The sequence below is a fragment of the Solea solea genome, chromosome 19 (assembly GCF_958295425.1).
Source record: "Solea solea chromosome 19, fSolSol10.1, whole genome shotgun sequence".
Taxonomy (NCBI): domain Eukaryota; kingdom Metazoa; phylum Chordata; class Actinopteri; order Pleuronectiformes; family Soleidae; genus Solea; species Solea solea.
In genome coordinates, this window is record NC_081152.1 from 9,360,810 (window position 1) to 9,374,003 (window position 13,194).

The 13,194-nt window shown below is 38.5% G+C and overlaps 2 protein-coding genes across 3 annotated transcripts; both read left to right on the forward strand.

Moving 5' to 3' along the window:
- Positions 1-602: 602 nt before the first annotated feature.
- On the forward strand, positions 603-6,259 carry cplx4a (complexin 4a). The gene is made up of 3 exons (XM_058617549.1): positions 603-918; positions 3,141-3,228; positions 5,194-6,259. Exons 1-3 carry the CDS (start codon positions 755-757, stop codon positions 5,419-5,421), a joined length of 480 nt encoding a protein of 159 aa, XP_058473532.1. The 5' UTR covers positions 603-754; the 3' UTR covers positions 5,422-6,259.
- Positions 6,260-10,254: 3,995 nt separating this feature from the next.
- rx3 (retinal homeobox gene 3) lies at positions 10,255-13,061 on the forward strand. Of its 2 annotated transcripts, XM_058616546.1 has the most exons (4): positions 10,255-10,381; positions 10,508-10,711; positions 11,309-11,547; positions 12,307-13,061. In XM_058616546.1, the coding sequence occupies exons 2-4, from the start codon at positions 10,615-10,617 to the stop codon at positions 12,748-12,750; spliced, it is 780 nt and encodes a 259-aa protein (XP_058472529.1). In that variant the 5' UTR covers positions 10,255-10,381; positions 10,508-10,614; the 3' UTR covers positions 12,751-13,061. The 2 variants fall into 2 exon arrangements, with proteins under 2 accessions (XP_058472529.1, XP_058472528.1); XM_058616545.1 differs by having other exon boundaries at positions 10,255-10,711.
- The last annotated feature ends 133 nt before the right edge of the window (positions 13,062-13,194 follow it).

Sequence of the window (13,194 nt, forward strand, 5' to 3'; positions counted from 1 at the left end):
CATTGAGCATAATTAAAAAAAATTTTACTGGAAATACTTTTGCAAGGGATCATTTCTGTAATGTCTTGTGGCTTAAAACTAGTGAGGGAATCAGAAAGTGCTTCCCCAAGATTGGAGATAAAATGGTGAAAATGATGCCTGAGCTGTCTCCTCCCCAACTCTCACTCCACCATTAATCGCCTGCCCATAGAACAATAGCACGGCATGAAGGGAAGGCTCCAGTGCGGATCAACAAAACTGTAATCCCGCTTCTCTCTCTCTCTCTCTCGCTCTCCCTTGCTCTCCCTCTACTCTGCTTGGTCTCAGCAGTGTAATCTGCACATGGGCCGGCCCACACTTAACTAATATGATTTAGCAGCAGTGGGTGAAGAGAGCATGCCATGACGCAAACAGAACATCCCCATCTCTAAAACTAGTTTAGATGATAAACGTTGCTCCTGCCACAGTCAAACAATGCACCAAGTGTCAAATCAGTCAAGACAAAAACATCTACAAAGATCTGCATGATGTAAGAATAGAGAGTAAACAGGCCATCTGCCTCTTAGTATAGAGGAGCAGGGAGGATTAAATCCAGATTATGGCTGCGGGTGTGCGTGTGTGTGTGTGCGCGTGCATGTCATGTCATCAGTGTGTCCTTGGCTCCATCGACAAGCAGCAGGTTAACTGAGCTACCACTGGATTTGACGGCCAAAGCAGAGGGCAGCAACATTATTTTCATCTAGAAAACTAGAGTAAACAGTCGAATAATTTAAAGATGGCTTTCATGATCAAGAGCATGATCGGGAACCCTCTGTCAGGGATGGGTTTTGGTGGTGGAGGTGACAAAGAAGAGGAGGCCACCCCGTCAGATCCGGCCAAAGCTGCAGGGATGACACGCGAGGAGTATGAAGAGTACCAAAAACAGGTGGTGGAGGAGAAGTAAGTGGCAACAAAGACACTTCTACCACATCATGAATTCATGCTATTGGTCCATGGTAAACAGTGTGGCTGTAGAACCTATAATCTGAACATGACAATCTGCCATCTGCTGTTAAATGTTCTCTTTTTGCAACCACATTTAACGACAATAGCATTCCCATCCTAACCGGACTTTATGTAAATACCATTGTGCAGACAATACGATTTTGATGGACGCAAGTGTTCACTCTGGCTAGAGATCATGTTGCACCCGGATCAATAATCTCTCATAATCTGTCATCCGTTTCTACAGTTAGTCTTTGTTAGTTTGTTAGCGTAGATGGACCCCAGCGTGGACCGAAACACTAAATAAATTACAGGTTTAAGGAAGATGTGTGTAATATTAACCTTCATGTTGTTGTCCTCCAATGGTATGGTTTATAATATTATTAGTAATCAGTGAAGCACATAGTAATAAAATGTGATAAACCAGCATTCATTACCTTGTGAAGAAAATGTGTAAATTTGACAAATCTACTTTGACTTCTGTGACATTTGTAAAGCATCAAAAAAATCCCGTCCGTCTGTATTACATAACAACATTAATCCAGCAACATTCACCTGGATGACGGGTTTCTAGTGATGAATTCACATATACAATGATAATCCCTCATGACTTTGATGGAAAATGAGAGGACTTTGAAAGTATCTCTCTGGCAGTAAAGAGCATTTCATCAGAGGTTTGTGGATGGATGGTTAGACTCTGTCCAAAAACATCTGGCCAACTCAGTCTTGCCTAATAATCCCATTTACCTGAACAATTTAAAGTTTTAAAGTAATCAAAATGCAGGTCTCACAACGTGCAGGTAATCACAGCGACTATTTTAAAGTGTAAAACCTGTTTGTTCAACATTGCAAAATTTATTTATATAAATTGGATATGAAATTTGTATTTTATAATAATATATAATATAACTAAACTAAAGTTAAACTGAATATTGAACAATTTGTCAAATGGTATACATATTTATGTTGACTTAATTTAGAGCTCCAGTGTGTAACTTTCTGTCGCCAAAACACTACAACCATACATTTCTAGCACGACTCGGCTCAGCTCGACTCTACTCGGTTTATTTTGCTTTTCCATTAGGGTTAGTACCTGGTACCTGGTACCTGGTACCTGCGCTGGCGAGGTTCCAAGCAAGCTGAGCCGATACTGACATGTGACGTCAACAGACCGCTGGCCACTGATTGGTCAGAGAGTGTCGTCACTGGAAGAGTCATAAGAGCGACGTCCGACACAAGCATCAAACCGAACAATATCCAACTGTAGATCAGTAAAAAAGACTTAAAAATCCTGAAACATGCGTTAATCTCCAACATTTAGCAAGGACATTTCTAAAATCTCAATTTTCAACAGAGGAGTCTGGTGTATTTAGCGACAGCACTACCGAAAGATGACGATCGTGAGCCGAATCACAACCCGTTCAGCCGTATTTTAGTTCAGTGTCAGGTCATGCAGGAAGTACTGAACTAATCTTTTTAATGAACTGATTCTAATGATTCAGTAAAATGAAAAGTTTTGTGCAGCTGTGCTATGACGACCCCGTCCACGTTGAGGACGTACTATAGTAATGGAAATAGTGCTCAAACTGTGTGGAGTCGAAATGTGCCGAGCCAAGTTGTGCCAGAACTGTGGAAATAAGTGGAAAAGTACATTAGTGTCCAACTGTTCTCTTTCAGCATTTGTTTCAGTGTGTCACTTCCTCACTCACGTATCAGAGAACTGGGGATTATTCCTTATCCTTACTTTAGTAGCACAGCTGTTGAATTTTTCCGCCTTCCCTGCACCAGTTGTGATGTAAAATGCATCACCCTGTGTCACCACAGACATACTGAGAAACACAGACGAGAGTCACGTGGAGGCTTCATCAGCATTGTAGGAACTCACTTGACAATGGTTCAAATGTGACGGACATTTGCTTGTATATAAAAGTTACAAAGTACGGCTTTAAAGTTGAAAATGACAAGCAAGCGTCAACTTTGTGATGGGATTAAAGATGGGATTGTGGGAAAAGGGATTGGGGACCTTTTCTATTTTTTCTATGATTATTATAATATGATTAAGGATATCCAAGAGAATGGAATCAAATATTGTAACCTCACTATTTTGATTTTGATATTTATATATTTATATATATAAATATACATATATATTTATACATTTTGTTTGTCTATTTCAGGATGGAGAGAGATGCAGACTTTTTACACAAGAAGGCAGAGAGGGCAACACTTAGAGTGTGTCTCAGAGAAAAATACCGACTGCCAAAGGTAAACCACAAACTACTCATGGCCCTGGAGAGAAACTTTGTGATCACAAGGAACCCAAAAGCACAGCAGCAACAGTTGTCAAAGTTAATAGCGATAACTTATATCACTATATATGTAAAACACTATCATTTTGTTTAGTGCGGTGTTAATTAATGTGCACTTTTGTTCGAAAACTAAACTTATTTTATGTTCTTTGACACTTAAACGTGCTGAATACAACTGCATTATCTAAACAATCATCATCCAAATGTGTGCATATAAATGCCTATACTAAAAGCAAACACATTTTCTGAGGTATTTAGTGTTTTTTTTATTTCCATACGATGGATTGGTAAACATATTGGTTCACACTGATGAACTAAACGGTTTTATCCCGTGGTGACAGTTGGGACTGAGCTAAGGGTGAACAACAAACAGCTCCTTCACGGTGTGTTGAGGTTGACTTTTATCTTACAAGAGCACTTGGCAGCTGCCGCACAGGAGGTGGAGGCCGTGCCAGTAGATTAGTAACAAAGACACCCGACCAGCGTCCCGCAGACGTTGGCCTATATGTGTCCCATAGTGCACCTTGAGTCTTACCAAGCCAAATGCAGCTAAGCAGGTGTCCCGGGCTCATTAGGGAGAAACAGGCAATGTGAACTAGCTTTACAGAAGGAGAACAGCTAAACTGGGCAAGTGTGTGTTTTAAAACGGACTCCTTAAGAAAAAGAAAAAGAAAAAGAAGAAGCTGTAATGGAGGGCGCAAAAAAGGTATGTTTGGATTTGATGTAAGTTGTTTTAAAAAGTCCCCATATGCTGTAAATGAATCGGCTGGCGCGCCCTTACTTGTATTAGACTATGGCACAATCTGTTTCTATTATACTTGATTATTTTTTTCATATGAATGGAGTCATGACCTTGGCTGCTGCCGGCATTTCTAACAGAGAGAGAGAGACTTTTTCTTTTGTTGGATTTTCCGTTTTAAACAATGGCTGCTTTTCTTTTCACGGTTTGTCTTTTTCAAGTAAAAACACATTCATGATGAAAACAATGGCGAGAAGCTATACGTATAAATCTAATTATTTTCCCTAAGTGATGTTTGTATCGCATGATTAGAGATGAAATGTATTTCCACAATGATGGACCGAAGGGCATTCTGTTCTCTGTCAATTCATTTTCTTTTAATCATTGCGGGGTTGGGAATGCACAAAGTTGTTGTCAGGTTGGAAGTGGAGAAAAACATATGTAATGTATATTAATTTACATTACTATATATATATATATAGTGAATTTTAAAGCAAATGTGCACAGTATTGAGCCAAAAAAATGGGAATTAGGGTCTAGTCCATATCTTCAGGGTTTCTTTTGGATTGAGACATGAAAGGCTAAAGCAGCTCTGAGATAATCTGAAAGACTGATGTTTTAAGCAGCCACAGAGAGTGCAGTCCTATTGCAAGACGATTCTAGATTCTAAAGTGATTAGATCTAGTATGTAGGAGAAGGTTTCCACTGACAATTTAATAATACAGCAAACAAGAGGTGGTAGCGTCAAAGGAGAACGTGAAAAAAAATATGCTCACAATCGGCCAAATGTGCTTTTTTTTCATCAAAATCAATGTGTTTTTAGGTTTAGTTACCAGGGTTAACATCGGGTTAGATCTGTTAGATTTGCAGTGTTTGTCAAATCAAATGTTTTAGAGATTTAATCCTGTAAAAATCCTTTACGTCACCCTTTAGATTATTTCCTTCAGCAAATAACAACTCAGTCATGTAGTGTTTAATTATAGACAGGAACTAAATTGGCCTCCTGTCTCTGGTCGCATTGAAAGTTAACAATGGGGGAATCAGAAAGAAAACACTAAAAATCTAAAAAAGTGTGTTTCATAATGAATTTGTGATGGAGATACATGGATTGAATTTTGTGTAACGTCCTCTGTTGTCTCATATCAGTGTATCCTGCATGTGACCGTTGTTTTTTTTCTGCAGAGCGAGCAGGACGAGAACATGATCGAGATTGCCGGCGACGACGTGGACGTTCCCGAGGAGCTGCTCAAGATGGTGGACGAGGATGCCACCGAGGAGGAGGGCAAGGACTCCATCTTGGGCCAGATTCAAAACTTGCAGAACATGGACATGGACCAGCTGAAGGAGAAGGCCTCGGCCACTGTCACGGAGCTGAAGAGCAAAGCAGAGGAGAAGTGCTCGGTCATGTGAACGGCGCGGAGGCCAAGAAATGAGAAGATGCGAAATAAAATGATTACAACACACACTCAAAATAAAAGCTCCGTTAGAAAGTCTGGGATCCAGTCTAAACATTCACAGTGAAACTAAAAACACAAATGATGCTCCTGAGTTAAGATGCGGAATGTTCCACTTTTTTGCAATAAAATTCAAACTTTATAAATAATTCTAAGATAAATGTAATAATATAAATGTATTATTATTATTATTATTATTATTATTATTATTATTATTATTATTATTATTATTAATAATAATAATAATAATAATAATAGTAATAATAATAATGTCCATGGTCCCATGTCTTTTCCTAGATAAATAATATGTAAATAACGTGATTTTCCCTGTTTATCGTCTCTTTCATATTGGTCACAGTAAATTTGATTTACTCTTTATAAATCAAATTTTACAATGTTCTTGTTTCTGTTTGTTGTGAAATGAGACATCCTCATCTCTAAAACTGTTCTTTAGTCAGATGAACAACAATCATTCAACACTTCTTTCTGAGTATTACTACGGTCCTTTTGGTTGTTGTGAATTCTAGATAGTATTTTTTTTTTTTGCATGTGGTGTTTGAATTAATTATGATATTTAGATATTGTTCATGTTAGCGTCACTACAAAGCAGAAGCCTCGGCATTTATTAAGTATTTTACTGTTACTTTCTCCACAACCGCAGTTCAGTGAGCTTGAAACATTTGCAGATTTGCACAAGTCATAATGTCAGAATACTAAAATGATTTATCCCAGTGTACAAAAAAATGTGATGGTAAACAAAAAGATGTGTTGTTCAAATAAAGATGCAAACTGGACTCACGATGCTATATTTCTACACTTAATTGTGTACTTCCACATACTTGTATACTAAGGCTAGAGTAATGGTTTGTCAGTTCTGGCCCACACATCCATATATACAGTACTGTGCAAAATTTTAGTTTAGTTAAATCCAAATTAATATTTGGTGTGACCACCATTTTCCTTCAAAACTGCAGGAAGGTGGTTGTCCTAAACATCTTGGAGAACAAACCACAGATCTTCTGTGGATGAAGGCTGGCTTAAATCCTTCTGTATCTTCATGTAATCCCAGACACACTCGATGATGAAAATCAGGGCTCTGTGTGGGCCATACCATCACTACCAGGACTCCTTGTTCTTCTTAACACTGAAGATCACTCCTAATGACATTGGCTGTATGTTTAGGGGTCGTCGTGCTGCCAGAATACAGTTTAAAAAGTCTAAAAACTGCAGCCCCAAAACATCCAAGGAACCTCCACCATGCTTCACTATCATCATGATTGTGTCGTTCTCCAGTCCTTCAGTGGACAAACTCTCTTCTGCCACAGCCACATATAAATTCTACAAATCTTACTAAATCTCTGATTTAGTACATGTGTACCTAAAAGAATCACACCAAATATTAATTTGATTTCGATTTTTTTGTAAAAAAAACAACAAAAAAACAACTAGAATATATATTTGTGAAAGCATTCGCAGCATTTTCACACACGCACACTTGTCTTTGTTTTCTTTATATGTTTGTCTATTAAACATAATGCTGCCGCATGTGGCTTTACAATTATCAGACTTTTTTTAACTTGAAATCCTATATCGGCTTCTATAAATAGTTTTTTTAGCCATATTTCTGATGTGCAAACATTTAACATGACGTTTAACCTACTAATGCATCTGCCTTCATACCTTAATCAAGGCTAAAATAGTAGCAAAAGAGAAGTGTCTTAACTCTTACAACACAGAGCATTGAGGCTTCTTTTTTCCATTATTATTTTCAAATGTTTATACAGAGGCGATAAGAATGTGCAATAAAGAGTGTCTGATTTTTTTTTCAGCACAACTTATAGGCAATCTGATGAAATTCACCAACTATATAAACTCAAAATCTTTTAAATTGGATTTAATTTGGAATCACGTCACAGTTCAAAGTTCGCTTGGCTTGTTTTTTTATGAACAAAAATAAAATAAAAACAGTCAATTTTTGTGACAATTATGGCTCCTGGTTTTTAAGAAAAAATATGCAAAATAAAATGAATCCTAACTTTGACTCAACGACACATAAAAAGAAAAAAAAAAAACGTCTGAAGATGTGACCCTGTAAACACACCCCCAAGACGTCTCCATTGAAGGACTTGTGTATTATTCCCAGGGCAATTTACCAAGGGTGCACCACGTGAGCAGTAAGGGTTAATTTAATTAAGCATTATCAAAACACTTGTTAGTGGCTATTATAGGCAGAATGTGGAGGGAAGGATCCTCAACATTTAGAGTTTCACACCAATCCAAGTCTAAAGGCTATGGATTTGTTAAGTCTGGAGATTACCATCTAATCGGATCAACTTAGACATGGCTGTCAGTCTCTCTCTCTCTCTCTCTCTCTCTCTCTCTCTCTCTCCTTTTTACAAGCTAGGCAAATTGCACTTGCCTGTCAAATTCATTTGCGAACATAAATTAACTTAAAATTTGGCAAAATTGATAGAATACACTGGAGCAAGATAGCACTGACAATTATTTTCTAATCTGAATTAGTTGGATCCAATCCAATGTATAATATTTATAAAAGCACATTTAAAAGCAACTTTGTTGGCCAAAGGGCTGTACAGCCATAAAGCAACATTACAAAGCATCTTTCTGGCCGAGAAGGAGTGCACAGCTGAAGTGAGTCAGTGAGGTAAAGCGGAGCAAGGCCATTCAGAAACACATGCACAAACAATAAGAACTTGATCTTGTAATTCACTGGGAGCCAATGAAGGGAAGAGATATGTTCATGAGTTTTGTGAGTTATTGCCTAAAGGTGTGCAGGTGTGGATTAAAAAGTGACACTTTTAAAATCAACTATCTGAATTATTTAGAATAATTTAATAAAACAACTACTAAATAGCTACAAGTACTGGCTATACTGAGAAGGGAGTACCTGGGAGTCATGGAAAAATGGCTGATGTGATGGTTACATTTACTGTGCTAGATCCAAGTGGTGACATGTTAATGTATCCTTAACTAAACCACCCTAAACACTGATACTCACTATAAATGAAATTATATTACACATCCATATTACACCACATTAGAGATGTGCGTGTAAGGACATAGGTTCAGCTGTGTGAAATAGCTCGAGTGATGTGGAGCGGTTTGCTTGCAGCTCAGTGGTTTTTCTTTGAGCCTTCTCAACATTAGTAAAGGTGTGCCACAAGGTTCAGTCTTAGGACCGACTCTTTTCACGATCTATGTCAAATGCATCTGTGCATCTTTGTGCAGTCAAGTACTGTTGCCCTCGTAATCCCTCAATATTGTTGTCTTCTGGTAAAAAGGGGCAAACAATTCTTCCTTCCTTTACATCTGCTCAGAATACCCCTATTGTGGCCTCTTATAAAAACCTTGGTGGTAGCTGATGAATGACTTTCTTTCAAACCCTACATTGACTTTTCTTCTTCTGAAAAGAAAAATCCTGTTTTCTCTTTTAATGCTAGGTAACGGCTTGTTGCTGCCACCTTCTTGCCTTCTTCTTGATTATGGAGATACCATTTTTCATGAATGCCTCTGCTCAATCTCTGCTCTTGGTGGATGCCGTCTATCGAGGTGCACTGAGATTCATCACAGGCCTGCTGCAGTACAGCTGTGTTGTCCTTGAAAATGGGACAAAATAATAAATTATAAAAACAATCGTCCAGTAAAGTACCTTCAGTGATATTATCAGTATCAATATTGTAATCCTGAATTATATTACAGATACAGATTGGAAAGTGTAATAGCGGTTCTTTTGATTTAATAATATTAATTTATATGACACAACAGGTGCACCATTAATCACCATTAACCCTACAAACCAACTCTGTACACAGCGTATGGCACATGATATACTTTCATCTAAACTCAGGAATCCATTTAGAGACTAAAATGACTCTCAAACTCTAATTTTGCAATTTTCCATATATTTAATGCTTGAATGGATGTGATACGGATGTTTCCTTTAGCACTGCTGCAAATATCTTAAAATGTTCAGCCATTTATGAAAAAGGTTTTGCTGTAGATTAACTTTTGGTGATCATCAAGACTGAGATTGCACCCCCGCCCCTCCTCTCCTCTCAGACAAACAAAGGATAAGGTCACCTCCTGTGATTGGGAAAACCTAAATAGTTTTAAGGCTTTTAACCCTTTTGAGTAAAAATAATGTAATCCCCTTAAGCAGGATTACCATTCTGCGGTCAATCTTTGTTTGCTGTTAAGTGGTAATAGTTATTGTTTGGGCTTTGTTACCCTGCTTGAGTCAACACCTGTAAGGACTGGTTAGTTTAAGTCTGGTTTAGGAATTGAATCAAGTTAACTGAATTAAAGAGACCATTTACACTTGTTTGTTTTTTGTGTCCATTTTTTTCTTTGGGTCAACAAATTATTCCTCAACTAAATTAACATTTTGGGCAACAATTTGTTGACACTTAAGCTGTCATCTTGAAATCCATGTTCTGATCATAAATCTTGGAATTATGATTTTGTTGTACCTTAATCTGTTCGCCTAATCTTCCTCTTCTTTTTCAGACAGACTGACATGACATGACATCTGGAGGAGTGGAAAGATGGTTTTAAGATTTATGTAAGATGGTTAAGAGCCAGCAGCGACTGGCTGATGCACTTGAGAGTGAGAGGAGACGGTGCGCGGCTGCACGGTGGCCGCACAGGCGCACAATCCAAACCCCTAAATCCAGCGAGGCCAAATCGAAAAGGACGTCCTCTCTCTGACGTGCAGCACGAGCAGGGGGTCGCGCAGGGGGCGCTACTTTAAAAAGCCCCTTCTGAAGATGCTCCATAACCACAGGGCAGGACGGATGTATCGGGTGTTCTCCATCATCCCCCAGGCTATAATTTGAAATCCACAACTTTATCAAACACGATAAAACCCCCGCACATTTATTTGGAGAGAAGTTGTGGTGATTTTTTTTTTTACCATCTTTTTTTTTTCTTTCTTTTTTTTTTGTTACTTCAACGACAAATGTGGCTTCTTGGATCAACCTCCCAAGTCATGATGATGGATGAGCGCCTGTCTGCTTCCGCAGGTTCGCTCCAGAGTCACGGGAACAACCCGTCCACGGTCCACAGCATCGAGGCTATACTGGGAGTTAAAGAGGACACCATCTTCCACAAGTCAGCCTCAACCTACAGCATGAGCGGAAAAGTTCTGCAGCTCAAAGATGCGGAGCGCAACGGGAACGTGATCACGACTTCGGTGAAGAAAAGTCTGTACTCGGACAGTTTTGACAGTAAGTGGATCCAGCGCGTTTCTCCAAATGGCACAATCGGGAGAGCCAAGTGTGCGCGCAAAAGTTTGGATTTGTTGAATTTTTTTTAAAAAACGACCACTTTATTTTACGTCACGCGTATTCTCATTTTTGTTTCTTTTTTTACTCTGGAGTTATTTATTATCATTATTATTAGTATTATTATTATTATTATTATTATTATCATTATTATTAGTAGTAGTAGTAGTAGAATTGTTGAGCTACAACATTTAGAATAGAAAAATAATTGATCAGCATCACTGATTAAATGTACAGTTGGTTTATACAGTTGATATAAGGCTGAGCAGTAATTCAATAACAATTTATATTGCGATAAAACATTTTGTTCAACAAAATGTTCAACTGTTTTTTTCTGTCACTCTGGACTCAAACAATCTTAAATTATATGACATTTTATTGACGTCAAGTTGATCCGTGATTTTATTTATTTATTTATTAATCATGACAATGCTTTGGGGCCACTTGTTTCAACCCTATATAAAGCATATAAGTAAACGTATGTAATGTATATTGTTTCATAATATGAATATTTGACTCTCACTTTCTTGCCCTCCACAGGTGAGTGTTGTGCCGGCGGCGCCGCTGACGCGTCAGTGTGCCCGGACTCGCCGGACAGAGACGACGGCAAACTGTCCGACGACGAAAACCCCAAAAAGAAACACCGACGGAACCGAACCACATTTACCACCTTCCAACTGCACGAGCTGGAAAGAGCGTTCGAGAAGTCACACTATCCGGACGTGTACAGCAGGGAGGAGCTGGCGATGAAAGTCAATCTACCGGAGGTCCGAGTGCAGGTAGAGTACCAGAAAATAAAAGCATAATATGTTTATATTATTATTTTTTGTCATTGTGCATTTTTTTTAAAACATTTAAAAAATTAAAAATATAATATAATGTAATTAACTGGCATTAATTACACTTATTTTGGAGTCACAAATACATAAAGTTAATACATTTCAGTGTGTCATCACTGATTGTATAACACAACTTTACTCATCTCTGGACTTATATTTTACTAGTTGTAAATTCTATATTATCATTTACATAATATATATTCTATTGGTTCAGGTTACATTGTTTGTTTTAAGCTTGTTTTCGTGTGTTAATCTGTGATGAGCTGCAGCTTCCAGTTGCCTTTACTGGGATAAATGAAGTTGTTTTGATTTGAAGTTTGTCTTACTCAATTATTAATCGATTGACAAAATTAATCATCAACTATTTTGATAATAGGTTTGAGGGTATTTTGATGATAAAACAGCTTTTCTGATTTTTCAGCTCCTTAAATGTGAATATTTTTCTGGTGTCTTTGCTCCATATGAGGAAGAAATTATTAAAACTGAATCATGTTGGTTTGTGGACCCAAAATTGAGAACATCATCACTTCCAGGTTTAAAAAAAAAAGAAAAAAAGGACATTTTATGCACCTAACAATTACCCAATTAATTGAGAAAATAATCGTCAGACTAAACGATTTTGAAAATAATCCTTAGTTGCAGCTCGAAGTTTGAATTAAAATAAAAGTGAACACCTGCCACTTTCTTCTCTTCTACCAGGTGTGGTTCCAAAACCGACGGGCCAAATGGCGTCGGCAGGAGAAGCTGGAGGTGAGTTCCATCCAGCTCCAGGACACCTCGTCCTCTCTGCTCTCGTTGAACCGCTCTCCCACTAGCACGCTGAGCTCTGGTCTGCAGTTGGACCCCTGGCTCTCCACTCCCATCACCAGCTCCACTTCCCTGCAGTCCCTCCCGGGATTCATCAGCAGCTCTCAGGGTCTCCCGGGAGCCTACACCCCTTCTCCTCCGCCCTCCATGCCCTCCTTGCCAGCCTCCTTCCTCAGCTGCCCAGCTCTGGGACAGAGTCCTCACCTGCCCCACATCAGCTCTATGTGCCCCACAGCGCCTGCATACCAGTGCTCTGCTGATCCAAGGAACTCTAGTATTGCCTCACTGAGGATGAAGGCGAAGGAGCACATCCAGTCTATTGGGAAGACGTGGTGATGCTGCGGACATCAGAAATGGACATTAGTGCTTCTTTTGGAAAACTGACTTCCTCTTCCTGATGACAAGGTTTTTATGAAAAGTGAGGAGCACAGTTTCCATCTAGGATTACAGACATTGTTGACCCTCTGAAAAGTTTTGACACATATTATGAAGTTACTGTACAACTTACAATTCCTAATGTGTTTTTCCTTCTCCTGTATCTTCTCTGCAACCGACACCACTGTTTACCTTTTGTGTTTATTCAGACCAGCTTTGTTCTCACCTGCTGTTTAGTTGCCAATATATGACAAATACAGAATTACAGATTCCATTTCTACCAGTGTGTATTTATTCCACTGTCGTAAAAATGGAGCACTTCTCAATCTCCACGTGTTGTTTGTAATCATTAACACTTTATCAGATGTGAACACTTTCTTTATATAATAAACACTTTTTATATAA